The sequence below is a fragment of the Amia ocellicauda genome, chromosome 14 (genome assembly GCF_036373705.1).
Source record: "Amia ocellicauda isolate fAmiCal2 chromosome 14, fAmiCal2.hap1, whole genome shotgun sequence".
In the NCBI taxonomy this organism is placed as follows: Eukaryota; Metazoa; Chordata; class Actinopteri; order Amiiformes; family Amiidae; genus Amia; species Amia ocellicauda.
The window spans coordinates 32507221-32521677 of NC_089863.1; the positions used below are offsets into that span (position 1 = coordinate 32507221).

General features: G+C 38.6%; 1 protein-coding gene across 3 annotated transcripts in view; it reads left to right on the plus strand.

Moving 5' to 3' along the window:
- Positions 1-4930: 4930 nt before the first annotated feature.
- The window catches only part of adam15 (ADAM metallopeptidase domain 15), a 105403-nt gene continuing 95876 nt past the window's right edge, over positions 4931-14457 (plus strand). For all 3 annotated transcript variants that reach the window (XM_066721643.1, XM_066721644.1, XM_066721645.1), the window contains exons 1-2: positions 4931-5779; positions 11011-11108. In XM_066721643.1, the coding sequence (XP_066577740.1) occupies positions 5518-5779; positions 11011-11108 (360 nt within the window). In that variant the 5' untranslated portion in view covers positions 4931-5517. The remainder of the gene's footprint in view (positions 5780-11010; positions 11109-14457) is intronic.

A 14457-nucleotide genomic window follows, 5' to 3' on the forward strand; every position in this document is an offset into this window, starting at 1 on the left:
TAAAATAGACACAAAAGTCCTTTTCACGTCAGGCTGTATCGCTGTAGTGTTGTTCTCTGTCTATGTTTTTAAAATGAAACACAAGCAAACCCACAATCGCTCTGCTCCTCCCATAAGAGAGGATGGACTTCACAACGGCCTGGTTTTACAAGAAAAGCTCTGGGACGTGTCCGGCACGAAATGGACACTTAAGCCATTGGAACCAAGGCATTAGTTGTCACTAGAAACATTTCTCAAAAGCTTGCCATACTATAATACAAAATATAGTACAAATTGCCTCCCCTGATGTGTGCAGAAGGATAGATCAAGTATAAATATAAATATCAAGTAAGATGATAAGTGCTGAAGCAGTAGAGGGAGGTATCAGGAGTAGAAGCTAGCATATTAGTACAATGAGAAAGCTAATAAAAGTATGGTTGACTGGAATAGGACAAAGTGGGTCAAGGGTTACTCTCAAATTCTTAGCTGCTGTAGTGTAGTGGATTCTAGATTTAGAAGGGAGGAGGAGGCGGAAGAAGAGGGATTTATGATTTAGAAAGGTTTACTTTAGATCTAAAAGTTAAGAACATAAGAGAGTTTACGAACGAGAGGAGGCCATTCGACCCATCATGCTCATTTGGTGTCCATTTAATAGTGTCTATTCAGTCTATTTTTCAATTTTCCAAATTGTCGGCTTCAACCCCATTGCTGGGGAGTTTGTTCCAGATTGTGACAACTCTCTGTGTGAAGAAGTGTCTCCTGTTTTCCGTTTTCCAATTTCCATTTGTGTACCCGGGTCCCTGTGTCCCGGCAGATCTGGAAAAGCTCCTCTGGTTTGATGTGGTCGAGGCTTTTCATGATTTTGAAGACTTGAATCAAGTCCCTACATAGTCTTCTCTGTTCCAGGGTGAAAAGGTTCAGTTCAATCAGTCTCTCCGAGTAGGACATTCCCTTCAGACCTGGAATTAGTCTGGTCGCTTTCCACTGAACTGCCTCTAGAGCAGCAGCTGTAGGTCTGCCTACTATTCTAATTAGAATGTGAAGAAACCCTCTTAAATTGATGACAATGGCAGCACAGGAGTTGTGTTGCAAATGGAAAATAAGTCTTTATTCAGGCCGGCCCGGAAGAAAAACAGAGCTAATGCGAGTCAGTCTCGTGTTCAAACAGCTTACAGTTCTCTTCTGGGTTTGTATTTTATACAGTTGTAAACAAAAGGTGAATAAAGTCAGGGCAGTGTCCCGGATGTGCATGTGGATTGGTTCAGCCCTCGCTTCTCTACTTCCTCTTCCTCCTTTGGAGTGTAGGGTTACCAAGCAGCGGGGGTGATGTCACTGTTTCTGGGATGTGCAAAGGACTGTGGGGGAGAGAGTGGTTCAATGTGTTTTGCACATGGAACCAGACAGAGAAAAGTGGCTGCAGGGGGAGGGGAGGGAGAGAGAGACAAAGCTATACAACACAATATTATATATATTTTATTCAAATAAATATATACATATTCATATATATTTGAACACGAGTTGATATGTCATTTCTTGTATTTAAAATTCTGACAAGACCTCAGGTCTTTTAGAATGACCCCAGCCTTCTTTTTAACACAATAGGTACACTAAACAATGAGCAGGTATAGTTTGCAGAGGTCATTCTTCACACTTTCACTTGTGATGACTTTATGGATCATATAATCAACAGCAAAGTGACTGATAACAAAAAGCATATAGAAATTGAATCATCCTCACATATATAGCTTACACCTCCAACCCTACTCTGCCTCAGCCTACTTTGGACTTGTTAAACCTAGTTAATCACCAGCTTCTTTAATTACTAAAATGAAAAACACTACCTGTGCACTCAACCCCATTTCTACTAAACAGCTAAAGGAATCTCTGCCATTAATTCCCTACCAATACAGATTATGAACACTTCTCTGTTGCTGTAGGTAAAAAAAAAAAGAATGCAGATCCAAATGTACTTTTAAGTTTGCCATAGTGCTGAATGGCCCTGTTGAAATTGTTAAATTATTTGTTACTGTCATGTCAGACATGGTAAGACAGACTTGGGGAGGATAGGACACAAGTAGTAGTAAAAGGCTAAAAACCGGGCAGAAGGTCAAGGGCGGACAAACAGGTGTGTGGGGGCAATCCAAAGGCATTGTCAGGGAAACAAGCGTGGAAACAATGGTCAGGGATCAGGTAAATGGACTAAGATAGGTGAATCAAGAAAGGTGTATCGCAACAAGGAAAGGCAGAGGTCTGATCAACAAGAAATAACATGCTCAGAAATGTAGCACTAATGCAAACAATGACATCACATCCATGACTGGAAACAAAGGGCTGTACATACAAGGGTAAATACAAAGGGCTAATGCAGTGGTTCCCAAACCGGTCCTGGGGGACCCCCTACCCTGTTGGTTTTTGTTCCAGCCGAGCTCTCAATTACTTAATTGAACCTTAATTGAAGTAACAATCTGCTTAGATTTTACATTTTAAATTGTGTAAGAAAATTGTTGTTTCTTCAATACGTTTTTTAATATAATTCTATAATTAACTTAAAACCCCTACTGTTTGAAATAATGAAAAGTCTGTGATTTAGGAAATTATTAGTTCAATTAAGGGTTCAAATAAGTAATTGAGAGCTCGGTTGGAACAAAAACCAGCAGGATAGGGGATCCCCCAAGACCGGTTTGGGAACCACTGGGCTAATGAGTGGGGAATGAAGAGCAGGTGTGGAGAGAACTGAGAGACAGAGACTGATAATTAAATAATGAACTGTAAGGCAGGGAATGTCACAGTTAGTCTTCTGATCTTGTGCATGTTACTGTTATTATTTTACGAGATTTATGCACCGTTTTTGACAAAATTGACCATCACAAATATCCTAATACTCCACTTAGAAAATATTGTCAGTCAGTTATCTGTTATAAGATATCAGCTATAAGTAAAAACAGACTCCAATACAGTACAGATTAGTAATAACTGCTAAGACTTATTTGAGGTTAAGTGCTGCAGGATATAGCACCATAGTTATACACGCACTACTTTCTTGCCTGTCTGAGATCAAAATCTGACGGGAAAAATCTAAATACTCAACATACATTGATAAGATTGAAAAATGTTAACTTTAACTTCACCCCAAAGAGATGGTGTGGAACTTGGGTGTCATCTGCCACCCATACCTCTAATTTGAATCACACATGCAGAATGTGTCAAGATCATCTTTCATCCAGTTGCTAAATATTGCTAAATTAAGACAATATCTTTCATTACATGACACTGAGTGTCTCCTCTGTTTTCCATTTTGCATGTATTCCTGCTGATCTGGAAAAGCTCCTCTGATTTGATGTGGTCGATGCCTTTCATGATTTTGAAGACTTTAATCAAGTTCCCACATAGTCTCCTCTGTTCCAGGGTGAAAAGGTTCAGTTCCCTCAGTCTCTCCGAGTAGGGCTTTCCCTTCAGACCTGGAATTAGTCTGGTTGCTCTCCTCTGAAATGCCTCTAGAGCAGCGATATCTTTCTTGAAGTGTGGAGCCCAGAACTGAACACAGTATCCAGATGAGGTCTAACTAGTGCATTATACAGTCTGAACATCACTGCCCTTGTTCTCAATTCTACACTTTTGACAATATACCCTAGCATTCTGTTTGCCTTTTTTGATTGCTTCCCCACATTGTTTGGATGGAGAAAGTGAGGAGTCCACATAGACTCCTAGGTCTTTCTCATGCGATACTTCATCTAGTTCTATTCCTCCCATAGTGCAATTATCGTGGACATTTTAGTTACCTGCATGTATTACCTTGCACTTGTCCACATTGAATTTCATCTGCCAGGTGTCGGCCCAAAGTCCCTTTGAATATCCTGTGCTGCCGAGATTGTATCTGCTGAGGCACCTTTTTTAGTATCATCTGCAATTTGACAAGTTTGCTGACTATCCCAGAGTCCAGATCATTAATATAGAATAGAAAAAGCAAAGGCCCTTTAAGGGATATGTGAATATTTGATCTGTTAACTGGTTGCATATGTCAGATTTATCGCACGACTTGTTGGGCAGAGGAAAGCTGTTGCTATCAAACATTGTCTACTTAATCAGCTGTGTCAGTTTACTGGTGAAGGGATAGATTAAATAGGCCGATAGAAGGAAGGTTTGCAAAGTGATTTCATTCTCCCTTGTAAAAGTATTTTTAGTAATTTTAAAATACAAAAATACAGTAGTTCATTTTGATACATGGTGTGGCGGCTTCTGTATTTTGTAGTTTATTTTGATACACTTAAAATTAAGGTATTTGGTATCTTATTTTAAACACATTTTGATGTATCTTTCCCATCCCTGAATAATTTCCCTAATGTCCTGTACTGTTGGAAATATACCATCTGGCCCAGGTAATTCGTTTGTTTTTAATTCTGCTAATCCCTTTAGAACCTCCTCCTCATTTATCCTGATCTCTCATAGGGTTTGACATGTCAAATGTTGCATGCACACACACACACACACACACATATATATGTACCAGTCAATGACAGGTCTCGTATATTTTAAGAAAAGAAACATGTAATTTGAAGTACTAAACAAGATATATGTGTTAAATCAAGTAACCATAATATTCTATACACACCTTTTCTACAGGGGTTTGACAGCACAAAGTATTTTAACTTATGCACCATTTTGCACCAGTCTTTTTTTTTTTTTAATGCTGCTATACACAGTGCATCTCTTGAGACGAGACCAAACAATAGCAGAAAGTGTTCTTGCCAATTTTAAAGTATAACCAGCCACTTGTGACGATCAGAGGTAAATAATAATAATAATAATAATAATAATAATAATAATAATAATAATAATAAATATGTGATACAGCTTAGTGGACACAATAGGGACAGCGCCCGGGCACTGAAGAGTTAACTATTTGAAGGAAGTCCCTCCTCCTAAGACGCGGAGCACACACAATTAAAGCAGCGCAATAAACCAGTAAAACTGCTTCCTCATCACAGGAGCGACGGGAGGGATCACAAATATCAAGCAATTAGGATTACAAGTGCAAGCTAACAGTGTAGGAAACAACAAGTTATACATTTAAATAAGTTTGAATGCCATTACAGGGAAACCAATCTGGTGACTTGAAGCACTTCTACAAGACGGCGAAGGTTTTGTCCGCTGAAAGTGTACTTTATTTAAACAGTATTGACCCTCATGTTTTGTGTGGTTGATTTGAGGACAAGGGATCTGTGGACGTAATGAAGCACCTTTTTCTGGAAACACTACATATCTGAAAGTCGTTGCGCATTTGTGGGTTTGGCGATGACTTGCTACTGGATCTTCTTATTTTTATATTTTAAATCCGCAGGAATATTTAACAGGTGACTAAAGTTAAAGGCGCATCTACCTGCTGAATCGGTACCTTGCAAACTCAATATGCGACAAACAACTTGCTTCTAACAGGACTAAGCTATATTGGGTTGATTGTATTAATTTCACAAGTGAAACCCGAAGACATACGGAAAATGTCCCCCCAGTACAGGGAATGCGTTTAGTGCTATTTTGAAGATGAGACTCCGTTACTTTCCGATGCCCTGTTTAGCCTGCTGTTGGATTAGCCTGGTTTTATTAGAAAGGGCAATAATAAGTGGCACAGCTTCTGCAACACTGACGTTACTCAACAACAACAAGTTAAGATTACAAGAAGACACGGATTTGCAGACACGTTTGGTAATCAGTACAAATCCTGCTCATTTTGAAAGCGCTGGTCCCGGAGATCTTGCACTGTCCAGCTCTGACCAGTCTTCTGCACTGGCTCACTCGGACACAAGTAGGTATCCTCAATTTCCTGATGCTTATTTTGCTTTCAAAGAGTTGTGTTGGAATCCACTATACATTTTTTTTTTTTTTGGCAACTTTAGAACAGAAAAGTTTTTTAAATCGCAAATTGGAAAGCATGTGTTGGTGTTGAATGTTACTGTTAAAATGCCCTCTCAGTACTGGATGTTTTGAAATACTGGTACGCAGGATTTAGTTTTTTGTAATAGACTATCTTTAAAAGAAATGTGTGTGTATATATATAAAAATTCAGTGCTAAACCAAATACTCAGCTAAAATAATGAATTATATTAAAAACCAACGAAACTGACTATGCATATTTTTGTACAACATCACTACATTGCTTTGACCATTTCCATGGTTTTTGGACCCCAGGAGATTATGGATTGTTCATGCTTATTTTATTTTGAGTATGTGTGCTTTTTTGTGTGCATAAAATTAATCCATCCATCCATTATCAGTAACTGCTTAATCCATTACAGGGTTATTGTGACCCTGAGCCTAATGTGCCAGGCACAGGTTGCATGGCATGGTACATGCAGGTGGTACATAATATACCCATCTCAGGGCAGTGCACACCCTACACTAGCATGCCTACAGAGCCAAACTCCACACAGGCAGACACCCATTGCCAGAATCAAACCAAAGTCCCAGAAAATGTGAGGCAGTTGCACTAACTGCATCACTGTGTTGCCTTGGTCTCATGCACTAAAGACACATTTTGCTTGGGAATTTCAAGCAGGTTACAAGGAAACAACTAATATATGTGTGTATATACAGATGGGTGACAAATTAAAGGAAAAACCTGAATAAATGAGTGGAGGAACATAACAAATGCTGATGCCTACAAACAGGTGTACTGCATGATACAATAAATTAAGCAATTAACATCCTATCTTGCTCTGTGGTATGTATAAAAATGCTGAGCAGGCCCGTTTGACCTTGATTTTGGATCAAGATGGCAAGAGGAATGGATCTAAGTGACTTTGAAAGAGGGGTCATTATTGGGGCACCACAGGTACTGGTCTACAGAGATGTGAAAAAAAGTGATATGGCCAGATGAGTCATCCTTCACCATATTCTCGACAAGTGGGCAAATGCATGTATGGCGCACACCAAGAGAACAGTACAGGCCTGACTGTTTGACCCCTACATTGAAGGAGTCCGGAGGTTCCGTTATGTTTTGGGGGGCATTTTCCTGGAATGGTTTTGGTCCACGTGTCCCTTTAGAGGGAAGGGTCACTGCAAATCATTACAAAGTTAATCTGAGTGATCACCTTTAAACTATGCTGAAACATTTCTGTCCTGATAAGAGTGGTCTCTTCCAGGATGACAATGCCACCATCCACAGAGCATGAGGGGACACTCAATGGTTTGATGAGTATGAAAAGAATGTGAATCATATGCTATGGCCTTTGCAGTCACCAGATCTCAAGCCAATTGGACACCTGTGGGAGATTTTGGACTAATGTGTTAGACAGCACTTTCCACCACCATCATCAAAACACCAAATGAGGGAATATATTTTTGAAGAATGGTGTCCATCCCTCCATTAGAGTTCCAGAGACACTTAGAATCTGTGCCAAGAGCATTGAAGCTGTTCTGGCAGCTCTTGGTGGCCCAACACCTTACTGAGACTCTTTGTTGCTTTTTCCTTTAATTTGTCACCTGTCTGTATATGTGTGTATAGTTGTTTCCTTGTGTATTCATATAACTTACATGTAAGGCATTACATAACCATACAATACTGTTTCTATAAGTTTATCGTCAAAGCTGGTAAGAAATGGTTATAAATGCCTAAACAACATATGGCTTGTAGCCACACATACACATTTGTTAAACCGTAAATTGAGGGAATAGTGGTATTCAACAGAAAGCGGCAATAGGTGTTTCTGTAAGGTATATTAAAGTACTTCGGAATTGCAAAGAAACCTTGGGCCAGTGTTTAATTCTTCGGGAAAGCTGCTGAACAGAAACTCACTGTAGAATGTAAAACAATACTATATGTACAAAACACAAGGCAAGCCCAATTCTGCTGTGTCAGCAGTCAACCCCCCCCCCCCCCCAATACAATTGACTCCCAGTGGCTTATCCAATAGAAGCATCTGCTTTGAATAAAGGGTGAGGTCCAGTTCAACTCCATGGAGAGTTATTGGAGCCACACTTACTTTTTCTACATTCTTAATGTAGAGACAAGGTTAAACTTCTTCGGCCTTATAGGTGTTTGATGTAATTCCCAGGGCCCTGCATTTTACACAACTTATATATATACACCGATCAGCCATAACATTATGACCACTGACAGGTGAAGTGAATAACACTGATAATCTCGTTATCATGGCACCTGTCAGTGGGTGGGATATATTAGGCAGCAAGTGAACATTTTGTCCTCAAAGTTGGTGTGTTAGAAACAGGAAAAATGGGCAAGTGTAAGGATCTGAGCGACTTTGACAAGGGCCAAATTGTGATGGCTAGACGACTGGGTCAGAGCATCTCCAAAACTGCAGCTCTTGTGGGGTGTTCCCGGTCTGCAGAGGTCAGTACCTATCAAAAGTGGTCCAAGGAAGGAAAAGTGGTGACAGTGTCATGGGCGGCCAAGGCTCATTGATGCACGTGGGGAACCAAGGCTGGCCCGTGTGGTCCGATCCAACAGACGAGCTACTGTAGCTAAAATTGCTGAAAAAGTGAATGCTGGTTCTGATAGAAAGGTGTTAGAACACACAGTGCATCGCAATTTGTTGAATATGGGGCTGTGTAGTTGCAGACCAGTCAGGGTGCCCATGCTGACCCCTGTCTACTGCCAAAAGCGCCTACAATGGGCACGTGAGCATCAGAACTGGACCACGGAGCAATGGAAGAAGGTGGCCTGGTCTGATGAATCACGAGTTCAAGGTGTTGACTTGGCCTCCAAATTCCCCAGATCTCAATCCAATCGAGCATCTGTGGGATGTGCTGGACAAACAAGTCTGATCTATGGAGGCCCCACCTCACAACTTACAGGACTTAAAGGATCTGCTGCTAATATCTTGGTGCCAGATACCACAGCACACCGTCAGAGGTCTAGTGGAGTCCATGCCACGACAGGTCTGTGCTGTTTTGGCGGCAAAAGCGGGACCTATACAATATTAGGCAGTTGGTCATAATGTTATGGCTGATCGGTGTGTATATATATATATATATATATATATATATATATACACACACACTCACCTAAAGGATTATTAGGAACACCTGTTCAATTTCTCATTAATGCAATTATCTAACCAACCAATCACATGGCAGTTGCTTCAATGCATTTAGGGGTGTGGTCCTGGTCAAGACAATCTCCTGAACTCCAAACTGAATGTCTGAATGGGAAAGAAAGGTGATTTAAGCAATTTTGAGCGTGGCATGGTTGTTGGTGCCAGACGGGCCGGTCTGAGTATTTCACAATCTGCTCAGTTACTGGGATTTTCACGCACAACCATTTCTAGGGTTTACAAAGAATGGTGTGAAAAGGGAAAAACATCCAGTATGCGGCAGTCCTGTGGGTGAAAATGCCTTGTTGATGCTAGAGGTCAGAGGAGAATGGGCCGACTGATTCAAGCTGATAGAAGAGCAACTTTGACTGAAATAACCACTCGTTACAACCGAGGTATGCAGCAAAGCATTTGTGAAGCCACAACACGTACAACCTTGAGGCGGATGGGCTACAACAGCAGAAGACCCCACCGGGTACCACTCATGTCCACTACAAATAGGAAAAAGAGGCTACAATTTGCACAAGCTCACCAAAATTGGACAGTTGAAGACTGGGAAAATGTTGCCTGGTCTGATGAGTCTCGATTTCTGTTGAGACATTCAGATGGTAGAGTCAGAATTTGGCATAAACAGAATGAGAACATGGATCCATCATGCCTTGTTACCACTGTGCAGGCTGGTGGTGGTGGTGGTGTAATGGTGTGGGGGATGTTTTCTTGGCCCTTAGTGCCAATTGGGCATCGTTTAAATGCCACGGCCTACCTGAGCATTGTTTCTGACCATGTCCATCCCTTTATGACCACCATGTACCCATCCTCTGATGGCTACTTCCAGCAGGATAATGCACCATGTCACAAAGGTCGAATCATTTCAAATTGGTCTCTTGAACATGACAGTGAGTTCACTGTACTAAACTGGCCCCCACAGTCACCAGATCTCAACCCAATAGAGCATCTTTGGGATGTGGTGGAACGGGAGCTTCGTGCCCTGGATGTGCATACCACAAATCTCCATCAACTGCAAGATGCTATCCTATCAATATGGGCCAACATTTCTAAAGAATGCTTTCAGCACCTTGTTGAATCAATGCCACGTAGAATTAAGGCAGTTCTGAAGGCGAAAGGGGGTCAAACACAGTATTAGTATGGTGTTCCTAATAATCCTTTAGGTGAGTGTATATATATATATAATCAAGTTCAATTGTTATCCCCTGTAGCCACTCCAGCCAGCCAAAGATTAAGATCTTTGCACATTTGACCATCATTAATTAAAAAAATTAAATAATTATTATAATGCATTCATTAAAAGAAAAGCAGTTTCAAGTATATATTTTTTTAATTGAATGTTTAGTATGTAGGTGGTTTAGACATGTTATGTAAATTTCCTACTGTGATGAATATACTTTATTAGCCTTTGACTTAACAAGATTTAGTAAAATTAATTTAAATCATGCATACTAATTTTTAATATTTGTAGTCACTGGGGGAGGAACAACTATACTGACTAAAAATCCTTCTGGAATATATTTTTTATTGATTAGTCAACACAAATAAAGTTGATGAAAATAGTAATACAACTAGTAATAATAATTGGGTGGGGGGAGGGTGGTAATTGCACTGTTATGCTTGTTTCTGAAAAACTGACTACTTGCTATAATCTGGATCAATGCGGGTGATGCAGAACCATGAGACTTCAGTCGATTGATTCTGCCCTACTACTGTAAAATCTCACTCCATCCTCAACACTACTTGTTTGTTTAAATCTGTGATAAGTTGTTGAGAAGGGTGCCATATCAAATTAAATGTGATTGTATCAAAGGAAAATGGAACCATATTTTCAACCAGATTTAGCAGTTTAGCATTCTGCATTCATTTTGTAGATATAGAGTGACACATTTAGATTAAAATAATTTGATGGAATGTTTTTATTTTTAATTGACTGAATGATGTCATATCCAGATTGTCTGTGTCTTGCCTTCTCTAGATATTGAACACAACAAAGAAAATCCCGGACACTTTAAGCACATACTGCCCTTTGCCATTGTGGATGGAAGTCGACTGAATCTTAGTGAAGCTTTGCAGGTAAAAAAACAAAAAAAACATCCTTATTTCTTTACACTAGCTGTTTAGTGCTCTCAGCTGCAGCTGAGATACTCTTTTTAATTTTTTTAGCTTTTTCTTTCCTTCACCACTGAGCTATTTTAATACCTCTACCTTTCATGCTAAAGCCAAGAATTCTCTTATCAACCCTCTGACTTTCCGGTCCTGCTATAGAGGAATTATAACCTCCCTTGCAAATCTTTTGTATATTAATAATGTCCAGCACTGCCTTGTTAAAGGACCTGCATTTTTGAAACGGGGGAATTTTGAAGGAAATTACTTCAGATCTCCTGTCAGCTGCACAGGAAGTGTTCGTCTCCCAAATACGGCCCCTCCTTCCCCTCAGGATATACATTTTGTTGCAGGAAGCCCTGAAAATTTCTGAATACCAATTTCCTCTTTTTATGTCAGCAAAAGGAAACTGGACAGCATATTCTATCTCTTGCTCACACAGAAGTTGAGGAACATGTAAATATTGTGTGAAGTGATCTTTACAGGGAAAAGTGTAAAATCTGTGAACTTTAAACCTTCTGCACTACTTAAAGATAAATAAAACAACCCTACCAATCTACAAAAAAATAATACCTGAAGTAATCTATTTACCATGAATTTGAGTCACAAATTAGAAAACTAGAAATAATCTTGTATGACACTCTCTACCTACCTAAACCGTTTCTCAAAAAATGCAGTAAGTGGAGCACTAGCAACAGACACAAAGAATCAGAAAAACAGATATGCACTCATAATTAATGGCAGCAATAATGTCAGAGTCAAATAATCACTGCTTTTTAATGAAGAACAAGAAAATAATTTGGTGCTCATGAAACAAACCTTGAAATGTGTTTTTTAACTACAGGTTTTCTGTCAGTTTTCCAGAGGTTTACACTGCTTTTTTATTTTTAAACCACAACTTTGACTTTAGCATTTGAGAAATTCAATGGCACAGGACAGGCTATGTGAATTTGGGCTGTTATCCACTGACAAAAAACTTCCAGAATGTTAGCCTTACGGAATGCAATTTAAATACTAGAATTATTTTGTATTGTATTTTAAATATTAAGTTTTGACCTACTGCTTAAGTTTTCATCGCCAACTATATTTACATAATGTTTTGAAGTTGATGCGTCTTGTTTTAATAAATGTGTATGTGTATTGGAGATGGGATGTGTCCAAAAAGTGAACTTGCATCCAGACCCAATTGTCTCTCTCTCTGCCTCTCTGTTGTTTTTTTTGTTGTTTTTTTAACTTCCCCACTTTCCTAATTTCCTGCCCACTTTAAATGATACATTTCTCCACCCCCATTTGCTGGCATTCCTATTGTTATTAGGATAAATTGTTAAAGCTGAAGCACAGATGAATAGGATGACTGAATGACTGGCACCAGAATATTTTAAGACCAGATTTGAATGTTGCCAATAAGCTGATAATAATTAACATGAAAATTAACAGATTCAATTTGTTACTTTATTTTCAAGTGCAATAATACTATAATGCTGTTCAGCTGGTCCTGCTACTGCTAGCAGCTGAGTAACACTAATTATTTCATCAGATAGGAACTTGCTTTTATTTATTATCAGATGCTCTTACCTGATGCAACTTAGTTTTCACAAAATATGTTTGTTAAAAGTATCATGCAGTAAATATAATACATGCAGAATTCAGTATAAAACTGTATAGGTCTTAGTTAATTTTAACTAAAATCATGAACAATATGTGTGTGCAGTGGGTAGAGCAGGCATATTTACCAATATATTTCATTTGGCATATATAATTACAATTTACTAATGTGAGATAAACAGCATCTTTATCATCAGAAACATGTTTTACTACTTCTAGTTCTATTCCTACCATGCTGTAATTATAGTGGACATTTTTATTTTATTAAAATGCATCTGCCACATTTAATTTACAACTGATTATTAAGTCCCTTTGAATAACCTGAGCTGTCAAGCCAACTATTTTAGTATCATCTGCACATTTGACAAGTTTGTAAACTATCTCAGATAATGAATATAGATTAGAAAAAGCAAAGGCCCTACTGATCCCTGTGGAACTCCACTACAACCTCACTCACAACTCCTCTTATCGACACCCTCTGTTTCCTATACATTAACCAGTTCATAATCCATCTACTTACATTACCCTGAATGCCTACAGCTTCCAATTTGAGGATCAGTCTTTGGTGTGGAACCTTATCAAAAGCTTTCTGGAAATCTTAAGTATATCACATGCTTTCACGCTTTCAGTTTTTACATCTGCAGTTGCATTTAAAAAAACCTGTTAATAAATTAGTAGTTTTTAGGTCTTTAATCTTGAAATGCACCTGCTTATAAATTTGCATGTTTGTTTTACAATCATAGGTTCATGGGATTATGGGATCTTGAATGTTCTCTCACTATCACTCGCTATATTAACCTTTTTTGAAAGCAATGAAAGCGAATGAATTAAGTTTAAAAGTTTCCTTGTGTTAATTAAATGTTTGAATTACAGACAAAAAATACCTGAATACGGTTTGTATATACAGCTCTGGAAAAAAATTGAGATAAAAATTGATATGTATTACTTACTGTCACATATACAACATATATATTATTTTTATTACTTTGATTTCTTAGCAGACGATTGTGTGTGTATGTGTGTGTATATATATACATACATACATTTAACATTTTCTGCGGGCTTCATGAAGTCTGTTCTGCAGGCTTCAGTGTATTCTGTGCTTTTTTGTCAAAATGTAATTTGATGGCAAGTATTTGTTATTGTTTTTACATTCATACTAGAGGCATTTATTTATTGTTATTTTTATATTTATTTATTCATTTAAAGTCAGGTAAAACAAAAAACATATTTACCATGACAGCGTGGCAAGTGTTTTTTGTAGGTTTTGCATATTTAATGATTAAAGAACGATTTTTGGTCTTTCAAAAAGATGTTTTTGGTCTTATTTTGTAGCTCAGTTAGGTCCATAAATATTTGGACAGTGACACAATTTTCATAATTTTGGCTCTGTATGCCACCACAATGGATTTAAAAGGAAACAATCAGTGTTAAGTGTAGACTTTCATCTTTAATTTGAGTGTAGTTACATTCAAATTGGGTGAACGGTGTAGGAATTACACCCATTTTTATATGTGGTCCCCCCAATTTTAGGGGATCAAAAGTATTTGGACAATCTAAAATATGAATTAAATTGTGTTTCAATACTTGGTTGCGAATCCTTTGCAGTCATTGACTGCCTGAAGTGTGGAACCCATAGCCATCACCAGATACTGGGTTCTTCCCTGGTGATGCTCTGCCAGGCCTGTACTGCAGCTGTCTTTAGTTCCTGCTT